Consider the following 14,460-nt stretch of genomic DNA (forward strand, 5'->3'; position numbering starts at 1 on the left):
AGTGTCTACATGAGACATCTACTATGTAGACATGCATCTACACAAGACATTTACTGCGGAGCTGCAGCCCTACTAGGTCACAGTAAACTAATAAAGTCCACCTCAGGTAAGTAATTGTAAATACAAGTATTGTCCTATGGCAGAGTCTTTTAGTACGCAGCACTGGACATGTAGATGTTGACCCAGCTGGCTGGTGCACGAGGGTGCTTCAGTGTGGGGGCTGCCTGCTGTTTAGCCCCCCACTGGAGCACCCTTGTGCCCCAGGCAGCCCCTGTGCAGCATGTTGGGAGGGGATGGTGCTTCCCTCTGTGGCTGCGGCACCCCCCCCCAGGACCACCCAGGCTGGGTGCCAGCAGGCGGGTGCCGCCTGGGTGGCCCCCAAGCCGCTCAGAGACGGCTCGGCCTGCCGGTAGCTCACCCTCTGCCACCAAAGAGGCCAGTAAGGATCGGGCCTCGACCCTCATGTACATGCCATGGGGCTTTAGTTTGGTTTAATTCTCCCTAAATTGAAGTGGTGTTTTTAAAAAGCCCACCATTTCAATTTAGGGAGAATTAAACCCAATTAAACCCCTGTGGCATGTACAAGCAGCCTATATGTCCAAAGTGTCATGCCTAAATCCAAATTGTAGATATCAAAACCTCCAATCAGCTGCCATCCAGCCCTGTGTGCATCTAGAGTCCCTAGAAGCGAGGTCTACAAAAGAACTCGGGTAACTTGCTGTTTAGCAGAATTCACAACCCAGCGTTCAGCCTCAAGGCTTTCTTAAAATGGTACCGATATCCACAGCAAGCTGATGGCATATGCTATCCACTATAAAATACTCTGGGCTGCAGGACTGTGCTGATCCCTGAACCTTCCTCAGGAGTTAGGGGGGTAGGCCAGCCCTTTCATCAAAAAGCATCACTAGAAAATGAAGCAATGTTTTTTATCCTTTTACCCAGTAGTTCAAGTGTTAGGATACTCACAAAGGATACAGGAGATAGGTTCAATTTCTTCCTCTGCATGAGGGGGAGAGATTCAATTCCCTCCTCTTCCTAGGAGCCTACATCTGCTACTGCCCAGGTGAATGGCCTCTACACAACACTACTACTTCAGTAGGGCTGCCTCAGTTCCTACTGAAAAACCCGTTTTACTTTGCATCCCCATCTCTGACTAGAAAAGCTCTGCTAAGCCACTTTGGACTTCTCTTAAGACACCATCTCATCCTACCAAGTACCTTGTCTTCCTCTTACTAATTAAGCAGGCTTATTCAGATAGGAAACCATGTCACTGCTGCCTAATCGCTTGATGCAAGCACCAACCCAACCTCAAAATATCTCCTAGAACTGAATGACAATGGACAGGTGAAACCCTCTAAAGCAGCATTTCTCAACCTGTGGGTCACAACCCAAAAGTGGGTTGCAAGAATATATAAAAGAGTTGCAAACAAACTTTAAAAATGTATCAACAAACTTTAAACATGGATTCTCCCTTAAAGGAGAAAAATGTGGAAAACCGGGGCTTTTCCCTTGTAGGCTGGCAGAGCTCCAGCGTGCCAGGGGTTGCTTGGGGCCCCCCTGAAACACACTGGGGGGCGGGGGCAGTGGGTCGGGAGTGAGGGGCACAGAGTCAGGACTGGCCATCAATGTTTACAAATGGGTCATGGTATAAAACCATTGAGAACCACTGCTATAAAAGGGCCAAACCACCTTGTGACACCACCTATTTGATGATTCTCTAAATTTTTTATTCTTTTTTATGTTGCTGTTATAACAGGGCATGTTTGTTTTTGCTTAGAGAAAATAATGGGTAACTTAAAGCAAGATGACATTCTAAACAGAAAAAATGCTATGAAGTATTATATTATTCCAAAAAAATGTCACCTGCACTTACGTCTCTGGGACACAGCTTACAATGGAAAATCCGTTTTATACAGGAGACAAGATGACAATGATGGATCTTGCTCAGTCCATCAAAATTCCTGCAGGCTAAGATAACAACCTCCCAAGGATGGCTCTGCAACCACTTTGAAATTTCCCACAGAACATCCTACAAAAGTAAAGTCACAACAATTTAGAAAAGCCTGTCTGATGCTAAGAGAAAGTTAAATAAAATCCTAATTTGAGAGGCCAGACCCTCAAATGGCAAGAATCAGTTTAACTCATCAGAAAGTTCCAGGAAGAGCAATCTTTCTTGGAAGTTTTATAGTAGCTGGAAACCCACCCTTAGGAGAATTCGCTTGTCAAAGAAGCTGTGGATGTGACCTAACATAACTTGTGGTGTTGCATTTTTATAGTGCTTTTCATCTGAGGATCTTAACAAGCATTATAAGTGCAAGAAAGAATGAAGATCAGTCACTAGGTCAGAGATAGAAACCAGAACTCCTGGTTCCCATGGTTTTGCTCTGATCAGGTCAGGACCCACTAGTTGCACATGTGCACGCTGTGGTTATAGGAAACTCACAGGCTAACCAGGCCTGTGTGTGCCAATTGATAGGAATGTGCCAATAAACAGGAGATATTTTAAGATTCAAAAGACTGAGTCACTGTCTTCCAATAAACATGTCTTCCTTTAAAAACTGTTGTTGCCTTTTAAACAACACTTTTTATATCACTTCCTTTCTCAAAGAGGTCCCTTGATATCTGTGTCAACATCTCAGTGGCCAATAGGAAGATATTGGATCACAAACACAACCTGCAAACATCACATATGTGTTCACAGAGAACTGAACAAAATAATTCCAGTTCACAGTCAAAAAATTACTTTGGGGCTTCATGGAGGTTAAACCTCATTTGCAACTGTCAAAATTTATTTCAGGTCCAACAATCAAACTGACAAAATACTTCATTACTTAATTTGAAACCCCAAAAAAATTGAAACAAAGACTAACTGGGTGCATCTATACAGTACAGGTTCCTTGGGTGAATTTGATATCTTTTATTAGACCAACCCAAATAGTTGGAGAAAAGTTATTAAGCAAGCTTTCGGGTTCAAAAACCCTTCGTCAGGCTAAGGAAGCTGCAGCAGTTGGTGTGTGCTCTTCCTGGATGGAATGAAAAGTAAAGAAGCCAGGGGCTGGGCTGGGGAGTTAGGTGCCAGGCAGATTGTAATGTATCAAAAATCCAATGTCTATGTTTAGTCCATGATCTCTAGTATCCAGGAGGTTGATGAAATGGAGCTCATAGGCTCGTCTCTGGGAAGTGTTGTGTAAGTTCCCCTTGAGGATCAGGACTGAGAGATTGGAGAGAGAGTGGCCCTCCTGTGAGAAATGTGCCCCCACCGGTAATTGGGTATTTCTGTCTTTGATGGATTTCCAGTGTGCATTCATTCTGGTGCACAGTTGTTGTTTGGTCTCTCCTACATATCTTCCATCAGGGCATTTGGTGCATTGGATGAGGTATATTACATTTCTGGAGGTGCAGCTGTAAGATCCTGGGATGCTGATGGCTCTGTTGTGGGGTGTAGTAATAGTGGGGGTGGTGGAGATGTGTTGGCAGGTTTTGCATTTCTTGTCCTGGCACGGTCTGGATCCTTTTGGTGTGTTCTGGGCTTGAGGAAGTTTGCTTCTGGTGATGAGGTTGGCGAGGTTCGGTCTATACAGTACATGCACTTTACTGTGGAGTTGACTAATTGGCTCCTTAGTAAAGTGTCACTGTCTACATATGCATCCATATTAGGGTGCAGGAAATTAATTAACTCTGCCATAGGATAGTACTGTCCAGGACAAGTACTTTCCTATGGCGGAATAATTTACACTGCCACAATGCCCATGTAAAAGGTGACTGGGGCTGGCTGGGGCATGAGGGTGCTGCAGTGCAAGGAGTGCCTGCCAGCAAGCCCTGCACTGTAGCACCCTTGTGCCTCAGCCAGCCCTTCTGCTGCTCAAGGTCGCCACCCAGAGCTGACTCCTGGGCTCCCTACTAGCCTGGGGCTGCTCCACCCCGCTCAACATGCTGCAGTCCTGAGCGCACATATAAACACTGTGCCTAGAAGAAATAAACACACCAGAGTTTATTTCTTCTCCCTAATTGCACATGTAGATGCACCCACTTGGTCTGACATGGTCAGTGTTCCCAGATCAAGGTTGCTCTTATTCAGAAAACCAGCTTGTTCTTATAAAAGAAAAAAAATTTTAAAGTACCACTTCATAGACATTCCAGAGTGAAGAACAGTACCTCTACAGACACGCTGGTGTATATCATGTGTACAAAGTACAAATCCATAGAAGGGTCATGAGATTTATGAGCAATCCTCAAATCCAAATATCTAATCCCAGCATTCAGTTGTTCCGTCAGATTTTGTACCTGAATTTTAAAATACAACAAATAGGTCCTAAACATTTGCACATATTATTTTATTGACTATAGGAAATCTAAAGAAGGATGTGAAATTACCCAGTCTTAGGTTTCATGTTTTAAGGATTACAAGAGACCTATTGGTGCACACTGGGCACAACACTAATCCAACTACACTACTTTTGGTTTGGTAGAGTAGGCTTGGTTCCATAGGGCTGTGCTGGGATGGCATAGATGTAGCCAAACCTTCCCCATGTACCATATGAGGAGCCCATAACTTTTATTCAGGGTTCTAGTTTCCACTTTGAGGACCATTAATCCACAGATAAAGCTCTCCTACACACTTGCAAGAGTAACAATGGCAAAGTGCTATCATATCAACAATGTGCACAGTTGAGTAATTAATATCGTCTCACTCTAAAGTAAAATAATGCTAGGCGTTACTGGTATTAACAATAGTTACTTTAAAGGACATAAGTTTTCCGTTAATAGTCACCCTTTAACTATTAGGTTTGCTTATGAATTCCCTACCCCTAAAAGGGATGTCACAGCCAGCAAAAATATCCCTCACAAACATAAATTTGACATGGACAGCATGTTTGTCTTATTTCTTTATGTACGGCAGGGCTGTCCAACTAGCAACTGCAAGCTCCTACCATCTTTACCTCCTCAACGTCCCATGCTTCTCCCCACAAAACTGGGCGCCACTTCCCCTGACCATCACCACCTCTCTTCATTGCCTGCTCCCCTGCTGTGGTAGTCACTGCCTCCCCCACACGGTACCCAAGGTCTCTGGACTCCTCCTCCCTCCCCCACCTTCCACTTCCTGTCTCTGGCCCATGGCCTGAGAATGTCATAGCCACCCATGATCCATGGCACACATTTGTAATTTGTTAAAAAATGCTGTGCATCTATCCTACTAGGGGTCACAAAGTGGATGGGTATGTTCAGTGTTGTGTAACAAACTACAGACAAAGTGACTAATTCAAATCTGAGGATATTAGCAAATTGCTTACCTGTGTTGTGGACCACTTCATAATAATAGGGCGTACAATGCAGGGAGCACATTTATCTACAAACTTCAGCAGTTTTGATTCATTTTCACTTACAGGTGAAACTTTATCCAAGCAGTAACTCATCGTGTCATGACTTCCTGCACAATTAAAATAAATGTGAAGTAAGTTTCAGTTGTGTATTAACCCTTCAAAGGCCACAACACAGCATTGCATCATGTACACACACATAACCTATCATCTCTCGGCTGAAACAACCGCATATCTTGAACTGCATGTGTCTTTGCTAAAAAAAGCCAAAACATTTTTACATCGAGACAGCCAATTTGCTATTACTGTCTCAGTGTAAACTCCTAACAGAGAAAAGGTGCAGTAGCTTTTATTTCACTATAGCTACTCAAGATCAACTATACATGCCACTTCCTGAGGGTTACATTAACTAGCTAGAAGAAAAAAAGTGACAAACCTTGTTTCCCCTGGGAATTTTACATTGCAATAATTACCAAGATGTGATAATGTACCTTTCTGTAGTCACCATGCAGACAAAATTTGGATCTGGATATTAATTTGTCCAAGGTTCAGAGGTGTTCAGATTCAGAATTTTTCACTTCAGCCCTATCCCCATAGCACAGGAAAATACAAGAACTATAAGGGTGAAATTCAGCCTTCTGCAGAAGGTCTATACACCACTAAAATCCTACTTACACATAATGTTTACCCTAAAAATTCACAGAAATATTAACATTTACACTATACCCTATTAAATGGACACATATTGCATATTGCAGTTCCTTCACAACATATAATGACTTTGCTAGCAGTTCTTTTTTTAACATTCTTCTAATTTTGCAAAGTATCAGCTAGATGAAGTTATGACCCAACGAAGTGCTGATATGTTGGAAAATTAACAAACTATTTGTAAGGAGGGAAGAAATCTGCAAGATAAGGTTTTCTTGCACATTGTTTTCTAAGTAAATCTCTATATTGACGCTAAGAACCACCTCGTTGAAAACCTACAGATCAGTCCCAATGAAGTTAAGGCAGTACTCCCAGTGACTGCTAGGGGAAAAAGGACAGAATATATTTTGAAATAACAGATACTTCATCTTTAGAAGTACTAAGCACCATGCTCATATATTCAATCAATTGTAGCTTCTTTTCACTAGTTATATTTTATTTCTCTGGTTTTTGTCTGCTTTATTGCACAAGCATGCTGAGGGCAGGATTTAGGGTGAGAAACTGTGGCCTAGACATTTTAAATAATTTAATATTTTTATTCATGGCAGCTCTTGTGACAAAATTTCTGTTTTTCTTGTAGGAAAAAAATAACCTCCCATAAATCATGGCTGATTCTGTTTTCAGTTGTGGAAGATAACATTTAGGAAGCAAGGGGAGGGAGAGGACCAGTAATCTCTCATGGGCAAGAAAATTAGGAACAGCAGCTCAGAAAGATCTAGAGCTCACACATCCATTTTTATACTTTACTTTCCCATTGTCTAAAAGGCAGATAATTTACTGTCATTTAAGTGACTGTTAATCTGTCATTGGCTCCGGTGTCGGCCTCACCACGTTCCTGAACTCACCGGAGCCAGAGACCTCTCCCTGCTGACCTTGTCCAGCTCAGCAGCTTAAGTTCTCTGTCATGCCAGTGTTAGGGAGCTCTCCCAGCCGCCTCCGTCCAACTCCACTGCCTGGGGCATCTGATCTTCCAGGTGCACCTATTGTACATCCCTCCCTGCATGTCTTTCTACGCGCAGGGAGCATGTACGTTTAAAGTGGTGCAGCTGTGCCACACAGCGCTCTATTCCTTCAGCTCCAGCACCTGCAGGCAAGTTCTGCCTGTCACCAGCCCTTCCCGGGTTGGTTTCCCCTGTGGGCTGAGGCCACTTGGGGTGGGGTTCATCCCTCTCATGGGGGACTTGGCCCCCTTGCCGCACTGCACGGCAATGCATATCAGCTTCAGACGTGCGGCATATGTGGCGTTATTTAAGTGGGAAGACATATAAATATAAGAGTAGTTACCACAAATTTCTGAAGCACAAAACCCCTCTGGGTTCCTATAGCAACTTTCAATTTTACAACTTTCAATTTTTCCTATAGAACTTTCAAGTTCTTCCTGTTCTGATCCTCCCAGTGTTAGGGTAGGATTTCCTAGCCTTTACTGCAAGTTTCAGTTCTTCTGTTTATGGGTTTAACAAACATATTCTGTTTCAGTTTTGTGAACACAGATGATTCTGATCTTTGTTTCCCAAGATCTCAAATCATAGAAGTCATAACTTGAGGCACCTAAATATCTTCAAAAATCTGGCCCTGGATATACCATGTTAGAGTCTACTGAGAAGTTCAGAGGAGGGCAATGTAGTTGATCTCACCATTTTATTTTAAGTTGCACAACCGTTGGCATTTTGTTCCTTAAAATCTCAGACCCTGGAGTCCTGGGGTTACTTGAAGGTTTCAGTTTTCATTTTAAAGGGTTTTTTGGTCAGAGCTGTGGAAAAAACCTTGCAAATGTCAGCAGTGGCAATCCTGCCACACTGTGTGTGGACTGACTTGAGACTAAAGTTAGCCCCAAGTCAGTCCACACACACACAGTGTTAACTTGCTTTAATGTTGTGTGTTAATGTACTTTAACTATTCACGCCTAAATTTGTATAAATTTGATACCTGCATTTGCAAGTATCAAATTTAGGCAAGAATAGTCTAAATTTGCCCTTTTTCAATGTGCATGTGTAGATGTGCAGCCTTAATACATATTAACTTAGGCTAATGCACAGTAAAGCGTCACATGTAGATGCACCCATTGAGTCCATAGATGACTGGGGAGGCTAATCCAAGATGTGCATATTTAACTGCAGACATGGCAAATAGCACTAGGATCTACTCCTTCCTTCTACAACTGCTGGGTCACAGCTCTTTCCCTTTGTCTCTTATCTATCTAACTCCATAATGAGGTGAGTTTGCTCCAAATAATTGATGCCATCACCTCACCACTAGAGATAAGTCAGTGCTTGAGTCTCCCAGGTATTGATATTAATATTGTATTTCTTCAGACTGGCCTTTAGGGTATCCTCTAGTATCTCTTTTGCCCACATCTAGAGCAGTGACCATCAGTAATTTAGGAGTATATAGATGTGACCCGAGAAGGGTGTGGGGCTTGGGGCAAATCAGCCCATGCAGGGCTTCACCCCTGCTCCAATCCTGCAGCTGAAGAAGCTGCCACCACCATTGGCAGTGGCAGCAGGGGGCAAGGAGGGGAAGTGAGCAGCTGGATGTGGAGCCCCCCCCCCCCCAACCCGGCTCCACAGGGCCCCCCAAAGTGCAGGGCCCGGGATGGTCACCTCAATATGCCCCCCACCTCCCACCCCGGATGGCCCTGGGAGTATAAGACCTATTTTAGGATCCAGTTCTCAGGCATCCTTATGACATGTCCTGTCCAACACAGCAGTGCCATATAAACATAGCTTCAAAGCTGGTGGCGTTTGCTTAAGCCAGAATACTGGAGTTTGTTCTTCTGTCCTTCTAATTGATATGGAGGATTTTCTGAAGACATTGTTGATGGAAACATTTCAAAGCTTTCAGGCATTTCCAATATGTCACCAAGTTTCACATCCATACAACAGGATAGGGATGATGACAGGCTGTAGACAAGAAGTTTTGTTTCCCTTTTTTGAATATGGTAATAATTCTGGCATCTCTTAAGTCACTGGAAATCTGTTCATGTTTCCAGATTTGCATAATAACAATCTGCAGTTGGTGAGAAAGCTTTTTTCTACCATGTGTTTTTCTACCAGAGCTTTTTTATAAAAAATGTGGTTCCCAAAGAAGAGACAAAAATATCCCAATTAAAATATATATATATATCTTAATGTTTGGGGGCTTAATTCACGATTTCTGAATTCTTGGGATTGACAATACTGGGAGAATATGTCTAAGTTGCAGGGATCACTGCACCCCTCTCCTCTCCCTGGCATTTCTGACTAAACATAGATTTTTACCTGTCCAGGGTATATGAACAACTGGTGCCTCCCAAGACTGAGTGGGTACCATTTGTAGTTGGCAGCAAGCTGGGACCACCCACAGAAACTGGCGGCAAGTTTGGCAGTGGGGGAGGTGAGCAGCAAGCAGGGACTGCCTGCAGTTGCCAGCAGTGGTGTCGGCGGTGAGGGGTGGGGGGGTTGGCAAGCGGCAACTGCCCGCAGATGTCAGCAGCGGTGGGGTGGGGGAGGGGGGGTAGCGAAAGGGGACCACCTGCAGACACCATCAGTGATGTTAGCAGTGAGGAGGGGGGAGGGTGGCGAGCGGTGACCATCCGCAGAAGCTGGTGGTGGCTTCAGTGGCAGCCAATCGGGGGGGGGGGGGGGGGGGGGCACATGCCCCCCCAGGGCCCCCCTTACATGTTACCTATGCCAGGGTGAATCTGACAACTCTCCCTTCCTAAAGGGAGTATTAAGTATTATGGAATAAAAATACCCTGGAAGCATCTACACATTGTTTTAATGCACCTGAATAAACTCTGGTGCAGTTCATGCCAGAGTCAACTGCTCTCAGGTTCAGCGTCTTCATGTGTGCCAGAGACCAAAAGAATTCAAGGCAGGACGGTCCCAGGTGCATGTGAAGACATATGGACCCAGAGCAGGGGGTCCAGAATCAGCCTCAGATTCTGGCTGGTGGCGTTAGGCAGCAAGAGGGTGGCTAGCCAGCAGGCGGCACCCACACTGTAGCACCCTCATGCCCCAGCTGGTCAGAGACCAAACACGTGTTTCAGTATGTGTAAATATTCTGCTGTAGGATAGTACTTGTGTCAGGCAGTACTATGCTGCAGTGGAATTAGTTAGCTTACTGAGCCCTAATATGGGCACACATGTAAACTATGATGTTTTACTGTGAAGCTAAATTAGCCAACTCAACAGTAAAGTGCACATATAGATGTGCCCCCTTTGTAGCAACCATACAACCATGCTTACCCAGCCAGTTCATCTGGATTCAGCATCTGTGGCTCCTACCTTTGGGAGCTTGTGACCAGAGGTAAGTACACTGGATAGATACCATTCTTAAAACAAAGTGGTCTTTAATCTTAACAGCAGAAACAAAGCATTTAGAACAGGGGCGGGCAAAATGCAGCCCGCAGGGCAGATGTGGCCCGCCAGGCCATTCTATCTGGCCTGCAGGGCCCCTAAAAAAATTTAGAAAATTAATCCAGAAGTCTGGATAGGCATCTGGCTGGGGTCATCTGATCCCAGCACTCTTTCCTGCCTAGGCAGGGGGTCAGACTCAATGATCTGTTGAGCTCCCTTCTGACCCTAGCATCTATGCATCTATTTATCTGTCCCTGGCTGCCTGTCATGTGGCCCTCACTGGCTTGCCAAAACTCACTAAATGGCCCTCCACCCGAAATAATTGCCAGCCCCTGATTTAGAAGAAAAGGATAAACAAGCAGTCTATACAGATCAGTCTTATCTGGGGATGGCTAAGCCTTTATAAAACAGAGCAGGCCTAACTTCTTCTGAGTCACTGTCTATGTCTCAGTCCAGCTCCAATGAATCATTATTCTCCTCTCCTCAATAAGCATTCTTTGAAAAATAGACAAAAAATTTTTGACCTCTGGTTTTCAGACTTTTCCTGTCCTGACTCCAACCAGTATTGTAGTCTAGCTGTCAAGCAGGCAAAAACTAAGAGTCCTACTATGTCCCTTCACAGTGTTCAAGCGTTCGCAGAGAAATGACTTACCATGAGCTATTTTTTATCCTTTTTACCCAAGAGGCTTTTTCAGGCAACCTCATCTTGATTTAAATCAACAGTGTCATACAGAGAGCACCACAAGAACTGGGCCACTATATATCATTCATACCTTGTTATAAGACAGTTCCCATCCATCTGCATGTTCAATTAATGTACCTGAATTTTCTGCGCAGAAAATTCAAGTGCATTAAACTGTGCCACCACCTGCATCTGGAAGTGCTCCCAACAGGAGCAGTTCAGTCTAGGGCTGCTCCTGCCTTGCTCTGTCCCCCTGCAGCTTCCCCAGGTGCAGTCCCAGGCTGGCAGGGGGCTTGGGGGCTGGTCCCAATCTCTGCAGGGTTGGGGAGAGCTGTCCCAGCTGCCAGGCAGCTGGTTCCCAGCCACATCAAGATCGGGACCTTTCCCAATCTCCATGAGGCAAGAGAGCTGTCCCATCTTCCTGGCAGCTGCCTCCCAGTGATGTAGAGATCAGGACCTGTTCCAATATCCATGTGGCCCCCTGCTGCCTAGGCTGGCCAGAAGCAATTTGTTTAATGCATCAATTTCTAGTACCCATATCTACAGGTACTAATCTATTGAACAGTAATTGCTGCGCATGTGTATACAGTGACACTTTACTGCACATTAGGATAGCCTAATGCACAGTAAAGCATCTCATGTAGATTGCCCAGTGAGTATATAATCACCCCACACTATAATTCAATCAGGCCAGCAGGACTAGCCTGATTGTAAGGAGATAAAGTTTTAATCATATCCAAGAGATAAACCTTCAACAGCTTCCAAGCAAACTATGTAGACTGCAAGTTCCTTGGAAAAAGAACCATATTTTCTTCCATTACAAAAGTGATGAGCTCACTGTTGGTCCTTCAAAGATGATTTGCAAAAGGAAAAAAAAAATTGGGGTAATGATCTTTTTATTTTCCTGGCCTAGAAGGATTTTAGAAGAGGTTTTTTGTCCCCCCCATCTTGTTAATTCGATCAGAAATTCAGGTCTTGCTTATCCCGAGGCCCTAGTCCAAAGCTCACTGTAATTTTTTCATTGACTTCAGTGGCTTTGGATCAGGCCATAAAATGATTGGAGAATTAAAAAAAAATGATAAGAAAGTGAACCCTGAGTGAGACAGGGGTGTTTATTTTGATATTAATGAATATTTACATCAAATTTCTGACAAAGAGTAGAGAGGAAATATCTTTTTGATAAATGTTACTCACACTCCATGACTTCAGTAAAGGACTGAGAATTCCCATGGCAGTTCCCTCTGTTCTTGCCAAGAGACCCACAGCAGAAAAACGCAGGACAAGATTTGGTTTTCCTGATCTTGTTAAAGATGGGGCTCCACTGCAGAGTTAACCCCAGCTTTGACTCGGGTACTGCCCCTAACTTAGCTTCCATCTGCACACAGAGCCATTTACTTGAGCGTGCAGGTGCTTTCAACTCAACGGTTCCCTCATTTGCGAATGTAAAGCTAAAACCTGAATAAGGGATCTACGTCTCCTAATCACTGTACAATAAAAATTCTAACTAAACCAGTGGTGCTCCATCTTTCAGCTCTGTAGGCTGGATAAGTGGCACAGGACCAATCCAAAGGCTAGACTGGGCCCTGCATGCCAAGACAGAGCCCTGTGCCGCTTCCTCCCAGACCCGTTAAGCCCCATGCCATTCTGTGCTGTCCCACCCTGCCCTGCTCATCCCACTCAGCCTGGTACTGCCTTGTGCCACCCAACTCAGTTCTGCACAGACCTGACTTTCTCCAGTCACCCTGTTCAGCTCTCCACTGCCCTGCACTACCCTAATTGACCCTGCACTACCCCATGCCACCCCAATTGGCCACACATGATCGAGCTAGCATGCAGAGGCATGCTATCTGGCCTGCAGGGCTCCCCTGGGTCCAAACATTTGACAGCAAGAGAGAAGCACTTAGCTGCCACTGCTCCCCCCCACTGCCAAATTTTTGAAGTTGTGGGGAGCCCCATGGGCTAGATAATATGAGTCTGCAGCCAAATCAGGCTCACAGGCCAGGGATTAGCCCAGGGGTGCTCAACCATTTGAATGCTGCTACACTTCCAATGCCTTTCCCACAATTCTCTCCTTCAGCCCAGGAAAGACAAGTTCACCCACAATTCACTATGAAGGAATAAGAGTGTCACAACCAAATTAAGTAGTGCCCATGCCACAAGCAAGAAATATTAATCAAAACAGTTTTAGTCTGCACTAGGTTAACTAAGGGTTAACTAACAAGATGATAGTAACAGCTTTTTTTTTGTTGCGCATGTCAAAAAGAAATTTATTGCTGCCCCACTAACAGAGATAAAATTTTTGCCTTCTTTGCTTTACATAAATCATTATAATTGGTCGGAATGACAGGGGAGTGTCCCTGTTACAAACACCCTAATAAAAACCACTATATAATTGGCGATTCTAATTAAATTTATGACGTGGCGAAAAGCAATTGGTTATTATACAAATAAAACCCCAATGTACTTCCGCAAAGAGGAAGAAGAAGGGGGACCTCTGTACGCACCTGGGAGACCTCTGAACATACGTGTCAGAGTAACTGGCAATTTAATCACTTGCCAGTGCCCCCCGCCTCGCCTCTCGACCCAATCTCAGATGTAAATCAACGACCTGCCGGCCCGACCATTTTTCTGCCCGACCATTTCTATCCGACCATTTATTCAGACCGACCTACGAACCCTAAACTATAACTAACCAAATATCTCTGACCTCCGTCTTTCACCACCTTGACGGCGTGAGTAAATAATATTGCTTTGCAACCGATAAGCATCTGTGCCTAATTCCACTCCAAGCGTCACAAATACCCGCCTGACGACCTCTAAGGTCTCGACTCCCCCTTGCTGCGGTGCACAGCAGTGACAAAGAGAAGCTCTGTTTGTTGTAGTGCAAAGGACTATAGAATATGCATTCAGAAATCCTAGTAGCAAACACAAGGACACAGTTTCTTTAGTGTGACTGATCCAAACTAGGCTAAATACAGTGCTCAGGAGTGAGTGCCAATAACCCAGCTTAATAATACCATGATGTCAAATTCTGTAAGAATGAACAAAAGACTCCTCAACTTCTTTAACAATAAAATCAACTTCCAGTTCTTTTTTTTTAAATAAAGAAACAAAGAAGAGAATATAAATCTGTCTCTGTTTTAGAGAAACATATAATGCTTAATAAACAATGTTGATAATTTTTTTAATGCATAAGAAGGAAAAATGACACCAGCTTGATTGCTAACACCACATCCTGCACTATTTCTTAAAACTCTTCCACTCATAGGCCCACCCTAACATTGATTACCTTGTAAACCTAACAAGATCACACTCTGCGGTTGCAAGGGGGAAAAAAAACAAACCTTTAACTGTTCACCCTCAAAGTAACAAATACAGATGTCCTGAAAAGGAACAAACAGGGTGATCTGATGTC

At 44.2% G+C, this 14,460-nt stretch overlaps 1 protein-coding gene across 2 annotated transcripts in view; it reads right to left on the reverse strand.

Annotated features, from left to right (window-relative positions):
- PLCXD1 (phosphatidylinositol specific phospholipase C X domain containing 1) overlaps positions 1-14,460 on the reverse strand; it is a 34,682-nt gene that overhangs the window by 7,640 nt on the left and 12,582 nt on the right. For both annotated transcript variants that reach the window (XM_006277450.4, XM_014600462.3), the window contains 3 exons: positions 5,292-5,428; positions 4,156-4,284; positions 1,874-2,029 (listed from right to left, as the gene is read on the reverse strand). In XM_006277450.4, the coding sequence (XP_006277512.1) occupies positions 1,874-2,029; positions 4,156-4,284; positions 5,292-5,428 (422 nt within the window). The remainder of the gene's footprint in view (positions 1-1,873; positions 2,030-4,155; positions 4,285-5,291; positions 5,429-14,460) is intronic.

This window comes from Alligator mississippiensis, chromosome 1 (genome assembly GCF_030867095.1).
Source record: "Alligator mississippiensis isolate rAllMis1 chromosome 1, rAllMis1, whole genome shotgun sequence".
In the NCBI taxonomy this organism is placed as follows: domain Eukaryota; kingdom Metazoa; phylum Chordata; order Crocodylia; family Alligatoridae; genus Alligator; species Alligator mississippiensis.